The sequence below is a fragment of the Pseudopodoces humilis genome, chromosome 7, assembly GCF_049639895.1.
Source record: "Pseudopodoces humilis isolate 2021_Gansu_Grassland_sample_001 chromosome 7, ASM4963989v1, whole genome shotgun sequence".
Taxonomy (NCBI): Eukaryota; Metazoa; Chordata; class Aves; order Passeriformes; family Paridae; genus Pseudopodoces; species Pseudopodoces humilis.
The window spans coordinates 25,393,032-25,408,024 of record NC_142206.1 but is presented as its reverse complement, the minus strand read 5'-3'; the positions used below and the strand labels follow the sequence as shown (position 1 = coordinate 25,408,024).

Below are 14,993 nucleotides of genomic sequence, written 5' to 3'. Positions count from 1 at the left end.
ATGTACTCACCTGGGGGGAGCCAGGCTGCTGAGCAGAGCACAGCAGCCCTCACTGAGGAAGGATTTGGCCAAAGATGTAGGTTAAAACCTTAGGTCTTGTTATGTGTTCAGCTAATTTGCTTGTAGTTTCTTTGGCAAGGACTTGGGGATGTGCACACGTGCACAGATTCACATATGCTTTCCATCTCCCCCTGTGTGGAAGCAGGCACCGCTCCTGTTTTTCCTGTGTAGGATCTGTGATCTATTCCGGTAGCTGCATCGTGCAGTGCTGCCTCCAGTAAATATTCACAGATTTCCTTGCAAGATGATGCTTTTTTCTTTTTTCCTCTCTCCTGTGTGGATACACAAAGGCATGTGTTGTACCTGCTTTACCCCATGGGATCTACATAATCAGGTCCATGGGTTTTAATGGATTTCAACCCCCTTCTGTCTATGGGTACAGTTTCCTGTCATGTTTGGAGCAGGAAGAGCCGAATCTTTTTTGGTCTTAGCATTCCTGCTTGCCTAGGCATTGGGAAGAGTTCTCTGGCTATTTTCCTGTTTGATTTTTGTGTGTGTTTTGTTTTAAGCAGGACAGAGTGCATGTGTGTATGTAATCCATGTGCTCAATTAAGAGAGGCATCTGTTGGGTTTATTTCACATTGCCGAGGAAGGACTGCAAGCAGGGAGCATCTGCTCAGCTTTTTGTCAATGGCTTGTTTTTCATAATTTGCTCTACAGGGTGAATGTTTGGGGAGGGGGAGGTGGCTTTTTATATCTGAGTTTCATCTTAAATTTATTTCTTATGGTAGCTGGGGAAATTAGCTGGGATTTGAAAGTTAATTTCGCTGTGAAAAGGTCTAAAGAGGGAGAAACAAAACCTTCCCAAGTAAACAGTACTTATGTAACCTTAATAATACACTCAGAAGGACCCTTATGAATCATTATTTGCAGTATTTTAATGACAAAGTAAAAAGAATTTTTTATGGTGTTTTTTAAATGTCGCAGGGGGTTTTAGTTTTTCATTTTTTGAAAAAAATAGCAAATTTTGCTTAGATTTTATTTTGGGGAAAGATAGGAAAGGCATCCAATATTCAGATGATTTTTTGGCACTTTGTCAACAACAACAAAAACCTCTGATTTTAAAATAGAGCAGCAGTAGTTTCCTGTTCTTATAGTTTAGCTTTTGTGCATTCAGATGTTAGCTGTATTGCACCTAGCTGGTTTAGTGAGAGACTTAATTGCCTGTAAATGTCTGTGCTTCAAAGGCTACTAAACCTGCTGGGAGTGTTTATACAAGGGTGCTTTTTACACTTTTTTTTGTGGAAATGTCCTCCAAGAGGGCTGTGGAGGATAATGACTTCGTGATGCCCTGGGAGGACACAGCTGCTGAGGTAGTGTAGGGAACTCAGGAGGAGAAAGCCTGAAACTCGCCCTAATCCCACAAGTGAAAGACAGATCTTACCCCTTGCAATCAAAGAAACAAGGATACAATCTTACATGTGTAGATGGAGATGCTGGGCCAGAGTAACCTGTGGACAAGATTTGGATCTTATTAAAAGTGTTTAAAGAAATAGGATTAAAAAGATAGTAATAGTGTTTTGCTCTGTAAGTGAACCCCAAGATAAGGCATTTATGAAGCCACTTTGAAATGGTATTAAATCTGCATCTTTGGTGTCATGAGTTGTCAGGGGAGAGGAAGAGTGAAGCATTAATAAAAATAACTTTCCTGACAGTTCAGTCCCACACCATAGCAAGTATATATATATATACATATACACACACACACACATATACACACATATATATGTATGTGTATATATAATTTAAATATTATCACAATATAAATATGTATAACATTTCAAAATGTCAGATGAATGTCACTCAGCTGAACAACTTTGTTGACATGTGCTAACACTGTAACTTTTTTTTATAAAAAGCAGCTGATACCAGTTGGTGAGCAAAATGTAAATGCAGGACTGTGGGGACCAGGCAGGTGAGGCTACTTTTGGGGGGTTTTGCTAACCTGGGCTGTCACAGAATAACATGTGTAAAAGGACAAACCACAACAAACTTTGTAGTAGCAGGAAAGTATTTTCATTGCTTGAAAAAAAAATAAAATTCAAACTTTGTCATCACATTAAAAACATTACATGAGAAGTAATAAACATATTTACACTTCTGTTTTGATTATAAATATACATTATATACAAAATAATGTTATAAAACGTAGAAAGTTCAGTGCTTCTGATTTTTTTTTAAATTACTGAAATACTAGGCTTCAAAATAAACTACAAACAGACAAACTAAAACCCATATTATTGATTTCTGAAGGTCATCTTCAAAATGGTCCTATGTGGTCGGAGCAGAAGGTCAGTAGTGGACAATATGAAGGGGTCTTGTCTGCACAGTTCAAGGGAGTAGATGGGCTAGTCCAACAACAGGCTTTACAAGGGCAGGAATATCGCTGTCAGAGAGATAGCACAGTCTGGGTTTCTTCTAAGAGATCTTGTTTCTCCCTCCTCATTCTGCCCCATGCCCTGGTCTCATTCATGAGTGTCACGGCACTTTCCACTGGGGTGTCTGGTATTATTGCTGTAAATATGTATAGAAGAAAGGAGCTCCTGCCCGCCTCTGGTTTCCAGGGACAGACACAGCACATTTTCCATGTAGCAGTAGGTCGGCAAGAAAGAAACAGGATGAGCCTAAAGCCTTCTAACTCTAATCTCCACCTATCTTGGCAGAGGGCATCTCAGTGGGTGCTTCACCACTGGGCATTTAGAACCGGAATGAAGAACAGGAGCTGGAGTTTTGCAACCAGATGGAGAAATGGGGGGGGTAAGTGGGTTTTGTCACACTGCTGCTGCTTCTTCAGAAAGTAAAACAGCTGCAATTTTGGGACTATTTGCAGTAAAAGGTGGCACCTAATTCAGAAACACGACATAAACCCCCGAGTTTGTGTCAAAATAGGGCAGGGAGAAGAGAATGAGGAAGGAGAAGAAAAGAAGTAATGTCTATTCACAATCACTGGTAGTGCAAAGGGCATGAAAACAGCTGAGACAGCTCAGCACATAAAGGTTCTAGGAGCTGATTGATTTTAAACGCATTCGTAAGGCTTTATATAGAGCTGGGATCACACTTCCTCCCTATCAATGGGGACGAGGCAGTACACATTCCTTAGCACAGCTTCCACAAAAATCATGTTCCACATCGTGGCTTGAGACAATCAGTTCTCCAAAGCATCACCAAATGAGATGACATGTAAATTCGGTTTTCTTCTTTCCTCCTCCTCTCACCCCTTACACAGTCTCCAGTACATGCAGCAGGAGAGAGGAGATGCAAATGGATGTGTAGCAGGAAGTATCAACCACCTCTGCCCAGTACTGTTCAGGTAACTGCAAAAAGAGCAGTCAAGTTTCTGTTTGGGCTTGTTAGATTCTCTTGACACACTATAGGCACTTTTAAACCCAGAAAAAATTGAGACCTCATTTATACTGTATCCATTATCTGCATAGCAATGTGTCTTGCTTCGCACCTTCCATGGCAACATCTGTGACAATTACGTGCCTCCTTATCTACCAGCACCTCCCATAACCAGAGTTCTGGAAAGCCAGGGGTCTGTCCATGAGGAACTGGCCTCAGCATCTTTTAAAACACCAACATTTTTAACCTCTCTCTTCCCTCTGCCTCCCCTTTTCAATAGCAAATAAGATTTCTGGTATCAAACATCAAACAAGGGCAGTAAGAATAAAAAGGTGTATTGCATCTTTCAGTAAATTCACAGTCTGTCCAGTTCACTCAGTTCCATCCTCCGCCTGAGAGCAGCAAGTTGCATGTAATTAAAAACAGTCCAATCCAGTTCTGAATTGTAAACAATGCAGCAGGAACGTCCATCTACTGGCATCACCAAATCTGAGGTGCAAATGGGCCGATCTTCAATCTTATACCTGTCAGGATATAAAATAACACCAGGAATGAGAAGGAATCACAGCACACAGAGTAGTACAGAACTAACAAACTATAATTCAGCTATGTCTAACCAAAGCAATTTAAGCCAAACATTACTGCAGTTTAACTCTTAGTGCTCAATGTTTTCAGCTGGGCCCAGGGGCAAAGAGTCACCAGCAAAAAAAAAATAGTCATCTGTGTGATGAGTGGCCTCTCTACCTGGCCTGAGAGGGAGAATGCTTACAAACCTGGGTGCTTGACATTAGGGAACTGTAAAAAGTACGTTAAATAGTTAAATAGTTTGTGTTTAGAAGCATTAAGCCTGAATGATGTGGAGAGAGATTCTAGGGGTTGTCATTCTGAAAACAGAAACATTTCTGGAGATGCCTGATGTAAATTTGGGAGCCTAGCTTTGGTCAGCAGGATCTCCGAAGATACAGTATTTAGGTCACTTAATGGGAATGAAGCGTCTAGCTGTCATTTGTATCTTTGAATCCTTTCACTTAGTTTTAAACTTTTAATATTGTTGGTTGACTTGTGTTCCAGCTTGCTTTCAAGGGGAAATCTGATATCCACCTTGGAAAGGGAGACTGAATCCTGCAGATCTGACTTCACAGATCACTGCTGTATGGCACAGCAAGCTTCTCTTTCCTACAGGGTGAAAGTAGTCCTAAAGATGGCTACACTGAAGAAGACAGGTATTGGTTACTGTCAAATTGCCTTTAACTTCCACTGAGACTTTTTCCAAAAGGCTGGTAATTCTTCAGGAACTGGCTGGTTCCTCTATACATGCTTTTATGTCTTTAAAGTTCAGTGTTAGGCCTTTCCTTTTTCTGTGTCTCCAACTTTTCAATATAATGTAAAAATCGAGATGTTTTTATCAGTAGCAGCATTAACTTCTGTTAGAGAATATTTAGCTGGACCTTAAACACTAGGAGGTTGAAATTACCTTATAACAGACTTCCTAAATGCCTGTTATGCCTATCCACTAACACATTCCACTACCTTCCATCTTCAGCTAGAAATCTATAGCTTTGCCTGTTTCCACAGAACAAGGATTATCCATTGTAGTCACAGGAAAAACATGGCTTTACATCAATGGGGCTAAGAACGATTATTATTTCCATTTTTTCTGACCACCTATTTAAGAGGAAATAATCCTACAATGTGCTGAATTTTTATGGGCTGATGTTCTGTGTTTTCATCTATTACTGACTTATCTATGCCCAAAACCTTTGGTTTAATAAAATCAGAGCGGCAATTTTTTTTTATTTTCCCCACTGTATGTTCTGTGTGGGCCACAGAAGAGGAGAGGAAAATGCTGGGAAGCATCATGATCCCTGGAAATAAAGGAACCTTCTCAGAAACAATACTAAAGGATAATTTACCCTTTCACTTGGTGAATTTATGCCTGTCCACCTCTGTACTTACTTACCTCTGTGGCTATGATGCACTCATTCCTTTCTTCTGTTATCACAAAGACAGACTGGTACATTGAATCCCTCGGAGAGCATATCGCTGATATTCTGCATTCTGGCTTTTCACTAAGGCAGGGCAGAAAAAAAAGAACATTAGCTGACTACTAACAAGCCTGACTCTCAAAATCTACCATGAATATGGAGTGGTGGAACGAGATAGCCATGAAGGTGTGGAAGGGAGATACATGGCATCAAGTTTCACATGTTCTGTGTCTGTCGGGATATTACGCTAGAGAAGTGGAAGTAAGGAACAGCGAGAGTCTTCCTATGCTCCTGCCACATCCAGCCTCACAGCACATTCCTCAGAGCCCTTGGTAACAACCACACGCAGATCCCAGACAAGACCTTCAGTACATGAATCAGAAGACTGATAAGCCACTGAATACCCGCCCTTTTCTCCTTTTGAAAAAGAGTAGTTGTTTTCACTTCATCATTCGTCTCAGTAAGCAGATCATCTTGCCTTCTTACAAAGTGAAATACTTATTTTTAATCACTGTATGCCTTAACTGTTGTTCCTCCAAGATCTACTGAGGAAGGACAGACACTTCTTACTTTCACCACTGGCCTAGCTACTCCGGGTTCCTTCAGTGTCCATACTAACAGCACCCTGCACAAACAGTCAAATTAATTGACTTAGCTGAAGGTACCACTTGGTTGTGACACACGTACTCCAGTATGAAGATTCCTGGCTTCGATCTGGTTTGTTTTGTCTATTATCTGCTTGAGGTTTCTTTTTCTCTCTTATGCTCACCTGCTTCTAGACTGATAGGAAGATGAGTGGCTTTAGGAAAGACTGTAATAGAAACTGCATTCTCACCTGTGTAGTCGGAGGGGAGACTTCTCTCCTAAACACTTTTCACTTTTGTAATATTTATCTTCTGGTGTCCCTCTACTCGTCAGGTCTTTTACCAGATTGTAGTCCAGTTTATGGTTCTTGGGTTTGTAGTTTGATTTCTCCAGCCCACAGTCCACTTCAAGGTCTTTATTTTTATTGGTGTTTTTCAACTGGGAAGCTGGAATGAGATTGTCCTTCTGGAAGTCAGACAGGTTGTTCATTGTCTCCAGCTCCTGCTCTGGGTGCATCCTCATCTGCCTGATGACCATTGCTATCATGCAGAACAGTATGAGCAAAGCCACCAGCCCCACCCCCATGGATATAGCAATCCAGGGGACTGGTTTAGGAGGAAGTGTGACGGGCACTGAATAAACTGGCAATTCACAGCGGTTGCCCATGAAGCCAGAAGGACAGTAGCAAACAAAGTTGGCACTATAAAGTCCACTGTAGCATGTGCCTCCATTCTCACATGGCCCAGAAGCACATTCATCTCTGGTTTTGATGTCACAGTTCCTGCCACTGTAGCCTGGCATGCATGTGCAGGTGTAATCGTTGATTAGATCATGACAAGTTCCCCCATTGGAACATGGGTTTCTGGCACAATCATTGATGTTTATCTCACATTTCTGACCAGAGAAACCAGCCCGACAGCGGCACACACGAATCTGCCCGAGGTAAAAGCAACTACCATCTGAGGAAAAAAGTAAAATAAAAATTAGTTTGCAATGGACTTCACTCAGAGATCTAGATCTTTCCTCGGTCAGCACATTATACTACCTCAAGAAGAGAGATGTTATTTTACAAAACAGACGCATATCTAAAAGTTCATTCTAATTTACCTAATGGTACCACCATGCCTTAAAATTATGCCCCTTCTAAATATGTAATAGAGTTAATTTAATTTAATTCCGACATCTTCCCCATCATATGATAAACCTCATGCATTGTTTTGTTGCATAGAAAATGCCAGTCAAAGTCCCGCCCCAGCAAGAGACTAAAATTAGGGTGGATGTGGAATGCAGCGGGGGAGAGGGACTAATGTTCTAGAGGAAGAGTAGAGGTCAGATTGGATTTCTATCACTTCTGCACTGAAAAGCACAAATGAGTCAGGGTCATGAGATTTTTTGATAAAAACTCTCACCATTTGCACACGGGTTGCTCGTGCACCTGTCTACTTTTTTTTCACAGTTTGACCCCGTGAAGCCGAAAGGGCAAACGCAAGCATAGCTGGCCCCTTGTTCCTTTTCCAAGCACGTGCCACCATTGAAGCAAGGAGAATCTATACACGTCAGAGCGCTGTGCTCACAGTGAGTGCCATAGTAGCCAGGGGGGCACAGGCAGTGATAACCGTTCTCCATATCCTGCAAAACACAGCATTAAGCCACTGTTATTTAATGGAAACCAATGATAGCTCCCTGCACTCTTAGTTCTGGTCAGCAGCAAGCGCTGCTCAGTCCCTTCTCATCCACAGCCTGATGTGGCAGAAGCGACATCATCAGAGTAAACACCTGCAGGTCAGACTGTGAGGGACAGAGTTGTGCATCAGCCATACTCAGCGTACAGGAGTAATCGTGCAGCTACCCACGCAGAGCAGATGCAGTTGTAGGGAGCACGCAGGCAGCTAGACAAAAACACTGCCAACACCACTACTGTCTAATGGAATCCAGAGGTCTTCCCAGAGCAGGGTGATATGTGTTGACCTCACAGCTGTCATCAGGCCATTTATCCTCAGTGTGAGAACCCCTTTTTATTTCACAAGGGTTTAAGTTGCTTTGGCTTGGATAAGTCCCACCACTTAAATAACAAACTGTTTCTTCTTTCCAAGTACTGTATGTCCAAGGCCTTGGCAGAAGGGGGTTAGGGTCTTGTGCTTTAATCTAAAAATTGCATTTGCTTTAATCTAAACATGCATCAGATACCATTTGATACCTATAATCAATCAGCCTTTACCAATCCATCTTTGGTAAGAATCCATCATTAGGCTGAAACACTAAACTGCAAGAATCTAAAAGTGTGGAATTCTGTTATACAGAAAGTTTCAGCTGATCACCCCCATATTGTTTGATGCTATCTTCTCATAGCAGAAAGCAAAATTTTCTTTTATTTGCTATTAAAATACAGACTTAGTGCATTTCTGTATGAATGGTGGTTTGAGAAGCTTATTTTTAACAGATCTGCTCCCTCATCAGCCCTGGATCTTGCCTAGTTCTCATAATGGCTGCCACAGAAACCCAAGGATCAGTTGACTAGTTCTAATCTAGATGATACATCTCCTCCTGTAACAGACTTCCTCCCCTGACACCTCTCGGAAAGGGTTCAGTACGATAGTTGTGAGCGTCAGTAATGAACCTGTGTCCTATCGAATTCCCATTATGTTGTTACAGAACCATCTCTGAAAAGGTACACCGGGGCTTGCTTCACACAAAGGCTTTACATTTAAAATGCCCCTACCGTGCAGCTACCGCCGTTCCTACAGGGATTGCTGTCACACTCGCTGATCTCGTGTTCGCAGTCAACGCCGGTGAAGCCGGGTTTGCACGCACACGTGTAGCTGCCCTGGCCGGTGTTCATGCAAGTTGCTCCATTTTTGCATGGCCTGTGGTGAGTGCAGTAGTTCAGATCTGCAAAGACACCAGGAGTTAGGAGAATATGTCTTTGACAGCTGGGAAAAGATATACATACGAAAAAGCTGTAGCCAAGAAAAAAGACAGAATTTCCAATGAAGCACTTCATTTTGCTGTCAATGGGAATACTGGAGATTGTTATCCAGGTTATTATCAGTCATAATCAGATTACCATCTACCACATGAGCTCTGAATTTTGAGAGAGCTGGCAAAAATATAACTTTCTTAGTGTTTTGGTATAGTCTCCCTTTTTTTGTGGGCATAAAACTGTTACCTGCAATGGGATTTATGTACCAAATTGGAAAAAGTACTTCATAAGCGTGTGTTCTCCGAAACATACACCACAGCACTATGGCCACTTCACGTACACCATGCTACACACTAAAAGAGCGAGCCCCATCTTTAAAAAGTGTGCTCTGAGGCACATTCTGGAAAGGCGGGGAGGAAAAATAAAAGATGTTTTGGCTTTGAGATTTAAATAAACACTAGAAATCTTTTATTGTTTGTTTGCTCTCTTTTTATGGATGTTAGTAGATTAAACTGTCAAACGCTCTGGCAAGCTTGACAGCTTTATTATTTTTTTTTCCTTTAAATTTGAGACAGAGATTAAGCATAAGGTAAGTTCATAGGACATAAGAAAAGCTTTATTATCTCTATAAATACTATGGCGTAATTTGAATGCAACTGGTTAACAGATAACTATAAGCAGAAAAAAAAATCTGCAACTTTACTCTTCCTGCTTAATTCAGGCTTCACAATCTTAATCCTATAACTGTCCTGGAAACACTTAGCCTGCTTTGAGCACTTCATGATCTCAGTGCCAGCAGTGCATATATGGCCTTGAGGACATGACTGCTCAGCTGGCTACGGTTCAGTGATTCAGTGGGTTGAATAGGTGGAAGTGGTCTGGTGTACCTTAAAATGGAACCTGTACTTTTCATTCTTGCTTACATGATTTTTCTCTCATGCTCCAGACTTATCACATGAGTTAACTTCCTTGTATGCAAAATAAGGAAGGTCCAAATGATGGTGTTTATTGCTGCTCGAAACTGTTTAGTAAATTGTTATATTTGTAAAAGGAAAAAGTTAAATTTTGTTTGAGCAGGCAGAAAACTTGTCTGTTCAACCAGATTGTTAGGTCTTTCTCCAAGAGAAACTTCTTTTGCAAGAGAAAAACTGCAGCTGCCAAAAAAGTTTCCTTGTTTTCAAACAAAATTACTACAAGAACTGGTATGTAAGGCTGCAGTGCTATAAACTCATGCCTGTGAAGATGTACCTTGGGGAAATTTAACTCCAGCTCCAGTGGGTCAGATTCCTTAATGCAGTACTAAGGAGTACCCAACCTAGAGCTGTAAGTGCAAGCTTCAGAACTAACCTTGATCACAGAAGAGGCCACCCCATCCTTCATCACATATGCACTGCCACTGTGTTTTACAAGTCCCGTGGCGGCAGCCTATATGGGGAATGCATTCATCACAGTAGCGGCCTTGCCAACCAGGACGGCAGCTAAAAGAAAAGTCCAATTAAAACATTAATGACATGGAGAAGAGTTTAAGTTTCTGTTACAAGTTCTGTTAACTGATGTTCAGACTGCAATTGCCATCTACTCACATGCACTCTCCAGGCTTGTTGCAATATCCATTCTGTTCGGTACATCCAGCCAGACAGATGGCTGTGAAGAGAACATAAAAAAGCATAAATGTTTAAGTAAATACACATGGTGCTACAGAAGACACTTTTAAAGGATAAAAAGCTTTAAAAAACACTTTAAAAAAAGATTTTTACACTTTCAAACTTTGTTTTAAAACTTCTTGGTACAGGGAGTTCTGGAGCAGGAGGAAGTGAGTAGGGAGCGCCAACACTTGTTAAGTTGTCCTTTAGTTTTTCTGTTTATGCAACAAACATGAACTCTTGCAACTCTTGCTAGAAAAGCAGCAAGAGAAAGTGGCTTTGGCTTGTCCTGATGAAGGGCTGAAAAAACCCAATGGTACCCTGAGCTCAAAGTAAAGGTTCCCACTACTACACTGCAACACCTGTCTCACGTCCTCTGGCTGCAGGAATGGTTGGCTGGTGGCAGACTTTGTGTGAGGAAGCTGCTACCCTTTTACCTTGCAGCAGCTACTGCTATTCAGGGCTATCAGCCAAGGTCCCTTTCCTGCCAGCTCGCTCTTCGCTGCTAAGGCTCGAAGAGGTGCAGCACGGCGCTGGGGTGGTTGCAGCCAAAGGGGACAAAGTCCTCAGCGCACAGCTTTTCCTCTCCAGACAGGGAGTGGAGAGGTCGGCATGAAAGCACGGCCCGGCCCACGGGAGGCCTCCGTGAGCTTTGGAGCCGCGGCCGCGTGTGCCCCCCGCCCCGCTGCCCGCGGCACTCACGGTCGGTGCAGTACTCGCCGGCCCAGCCGGGCAGGCAGGCCAGGCTCCCGTCCGCCGCGCACACGTAGTGTCCGAAGCGGTCGTCGCGGCGCTTGCAGAGGCGGGAGCAGCTCTCGCCGTAGTAGTTCTCGCTGCAGACCACGCGGTAGGAGTAGCGCAGCTGGGTCTGCGGGCCCTGATGCACGTCCTGCGACCAGTCCTCGCCTACCGACAGCGACCGCTGGATCGACACCTGGCTGATGAGCCACTCCTCCGGGGGCGGCCGGGAGCCTGCGGGACAGCGGGCGAGGGTCAGCGGCTCGGAGCCCGCAAATCCGGGCCAGCGGAGCGGGACACCCCGCTCGCACATATGTATACACACACATACACACACACACAAACGCATCTACACATACACACATATACATATACACGGGCACGCGTGTGGATGTTGATGCATGCAAGGGTACAAAAAGGTGGCCACCAGGGTGTGCGAACCCGGGCCAAAGGGACTCAGCCGAGGGGCCTGTGAAAGGAGGGCTGCTGTGAAATATCCTTTTCCTCTCCTCTCAGAAAAACATCCCAAAGCCATTATTCCTTTCCAAAGGGCGGAATTCGAGCAAGGTGTAAAATACAGGAAAAGGCGGACGGGGCTTGCTGGCAGGCTCCCGGCTTTCTCACCGCAGCCCGCCTCGCTTTCCCACGCCAAAAATAAACCGGAGGAAACGCAATTGTGTTGGAGATTAGGCCGGGGCAGAATCAAAGCGGCCCCTGATGGATATCGTTGGGGGACCGGCTCCTGATGGCGGGATAAAGCCGGCCCCGGAGTTATGGTATAAACAGCTGAGCCGGGGGGGGGGCCCTCGGGCCCGGGGGAGGCGCGGGACGGGCCTGAGGGAGCTCCCGCCGCGCGGGCGCCCCCTGCCGGCGGCGCGCGCACTATTCACCTTCCGGCAGGTAATTGTCGGGCGCGTGCCAGGCCTGGATGATCAGGGAGAAGGTTCCCTGCGGGAGAGAAAGCAGCGTCAGCCCCGCACCCCGCCGCGCCCGGCCGCACCGAGCCGCGCCCCGCCGCGCAGCCACCGCGCACCGGCCCTGCCCTGCCCTGCCCCGCGTTTGCTACACGCTTCCCTCCCTCCTACAGACCGCAGATACACATCCCCGCCTCCAAACCCCACAGCCCCTTGCTTTATTTCTCTTAATAACATTGGTTATCCCAAGTGCTTCTAATCTGGATGAGCTTTTTCACTGCGCGCTTTTTTTTTTTTTTTTTTTTTTTTTTAAAGGAAGTTATGGAAATAAGTCTAAAGGCAAAAGTAGTTTGTTTACTTTACAGGTTATCAGCCCGCCGCGGTTAGCCTGCTCCTGCCACCCTCCTGCCCCACCATCGCAATCGGGTTTAAAGTAGAGTCTCACCGGCCACGTGAAGTTAAAGGGCAGCTTAATGGGGCTGTCAAATATCTCTGTATCCTTGATGCTGAAGGAGTTTATTCCCAGAACCGGGGTGATGATGCTGCCGAAAGTGCAGGAGCCCGGGGAAACCACTGCCTGAAAATGCTTCAAACAAACGCGAAAGAAGGTCCTGCAGTGGGGGGAGCAGGGCTTCCCGCTGGCCAGAGACCCGTGGCTATTCACGAATTCGTGTAGCTCCAGCTGGAAGACGCCGGAGCCGGACACCCTCTGCACAAAGGGGAGACACACAAAATAGCCAAATCAGACCTTACCCGGCTTTGCCATGCAAACTTGCTTCCATCACCCACTTTACATTTCGCGAACCCTTTTTTTTTTTTCGTGTGCGATTACCTGCTGCAAAATCGTTAACAGAAACGTCAAGCCAAAGATGCGCAAGGCTGTCATCCTGGTGTTATTCGAGCTTCCAGTTCTTAGTGGGTTTAGTTTGCCTTCTGTATTCCTCAAATGGACCAAGCAAGCGCTTCTTCGGTCGAGGGAGAAAAGAGAGGCGTCACGGCGATTCTCCTGGAGCAACCTGCTCTTCCAAATATTCCCCGAGCACCAGCAGAAATCGGAAGGTAAAATCCAGGTGTCGATCCGTCCTCTTCTGGGAATTAATCCTGCAGCCAGCCGCCGACCTCTGATCGCTGTCGTCGCCTTTATAAACTCCAAAGCCGGGTGGGTTTGGTGAGAGACGCGGAGGGGAGTGCTTAGTGTGGAACCGCTCCTCCTTTAACCGGTGCTAACAGCGCTCAGTAAATGGAAAACTTGCTTCGCTTCGAGCTGTTTATATAGTTGCCTCGCATCCTCACAAGCTCATTATGTAAACTGTCAGTCAGACTCACGGGCGATCCCTCCCCTTTTCCATCTTTCCTTTCTGGAAAAAAGAACCAAATGTTGCGGAGAGCCCTCATATCCCGAATTAATACCCTGCTGCCGCCGCCGCCGCCGCCGCTGCCGCGCTGCCCGCCGAGGAGCCGAGCTGATTACGAACGAGCCGAGCATCTGTTGAGATATTTACGGCGCTCACACTGGGAGAGAGAGTTCCCTCGAAAATCAGACGCCTCTCCACAGGGCAGCTTTCTACGGCGGCCGAACAATAGAGGACGAAATGTTTCAAAAATACGCTTATTAGCTAGTTAGCTAGTTAGTTAGTTTGTTCCCCGTTGCCCTCCAGCCCACCACTCCACGCGTGTCCCCCCTCCCCGGCCGTGTCCCGGGCGGCGGGACGGGGCGGCGCGGTGCCCTGCAGCCCGGCGGGCAGCTGCTGCCCTGCCCGGCGGGGGCTGGCCCCGGCTAGAAACCAAAAGTAAAACGGTGTTTGCCCGGCAGGCGGGCACCCGGGGCGCAGCGCCCAGCTCTGGGACGCCCGTGCCTCAGGCCCGGCCCCACTACTGACCCCGGCTAAGGGAGCCCACCGAGGAAGGGGTGCGTGATGGCAGGGGAGGTGGGCACGGCGGGGATCGACGGGCGCTCGGCCGCCCTTCCGAATTCGGCGGCGAACGAGCGCTCCTGTGAGGTGGCCGGGGTCGACAGCAGAGACGAAGCTGGGTTTTCCCGAGCCTGCCCCGGCTCCCAGAAACATGGGCAAGGGGAAAACTCGGGCGCCTGCAGGCAAGCGGGGCGGGAGCGGGGCCGCGAGCCGTGTCTGGCCGCGGCCGGGTTGCGGTCTGGCGTGTGCCATAAAGCCCTTGGCCTGATTGCAGCGTGCGCTTATTGTTGGGTCGCGTGTCCCTCATTAAAGCCAAGCACAGAGAAGGCCTTTCATGTGGCTTTTTATTTCAGCTTGTTAAATGGATGGGAGGCCGGAGGGGGGAGGGAAGGAGGGAGGGAGAGATAAACCCTCAGCTGTATGGTAATGAGGTCTTGCCACCTTTCTGCCAGCGCCCGGCGCGCCAGGCTGCGGGCCTCCTCGGCGTGGGTCACCCGGGGAGCAACGCGGGGAGCAGAGCGCTGCCGGTCCCCTTCCGCCCTTCTGCTCTCCCAAAGGGTCTGTCCTCGCAGCGTTACTTCCCCGCTCCGAGTTCTTTCGGGGGGGATAAGGAAAGCCGAGGGTCTGGATCATTTGGAGGCGAGGCAGCATGGGGAGGGCACCCTCCAGCCAAACTTCCCAGGCCGTCGCTCTCCCTCGTACAGTAAAGCGGCTGCTCTCCCTGGAGACCGGCTTTGGGCCAGGATGTGGTCAGGGTCCAAACGCCCGAGGTGTCACCGGCAGGGCCGGGGGGGAGAATGGGTAACACGACACGGCTTCGCAGAGAAAGCGTGGGGGAAAGCCACGGGCACCGCCGCCGTGGATAGGTTTGGGCAGAGTAACAGGCTAGAAAT

The 14,993-nt window shown here is 46.5% G+C and overlaps 1 protein-coding gene across 2 annotated transcripts; it reads right to left on the bottom strand.

Annotated features, from left to right (window-relative positions):
- Positions 1-2,053: 2,053 nt before the first annotated feature.
- DLL4 (delta like canonical Notch ligand 4) lies at positions 2,054-14,077 on the bottom strand. Of its 2 annotated transcripts, XM_005522478.3 has the most exons (11): positions 13,020-14,073; positions 12,633-12,896; positions 12,164-12,221; positions 11,238-11,507; positions 10,476-10,536; positions 10,240-10,370; positions 8,692-8,861; positions 7,382-7,601; positions 6,223-6,931; positions 5,363-5,471; positions 2,054-3,926 (listed from the first exon to the last, which is right to left on the bottom strand). In XM_005522478.3, exons 1-11 carry the CDS (start codon positions 13,071-13,073, stop codon positions 3,921-3,923), a joined length of 2,052 nt encoding a protein of 683 aa, XP_005522535.1. In that variant the 5' UTR covers positions 13,074-14,073; the 3' UTR covers positions 2,054-3,920. The 2 variants fall into 2 exon arrangements, with proteins under 2 accessions (XP_005522535.1, XP_014107555.1); XM_014252080.2 differs by lacking the exon at positions 2,054-3,926 and having other exon boundaries at positions 4,938-5,471; positions 13,020-14,077.
- Between the last annotated feature and the right edge of the window lie 916 nt (positions 14,078-14,993).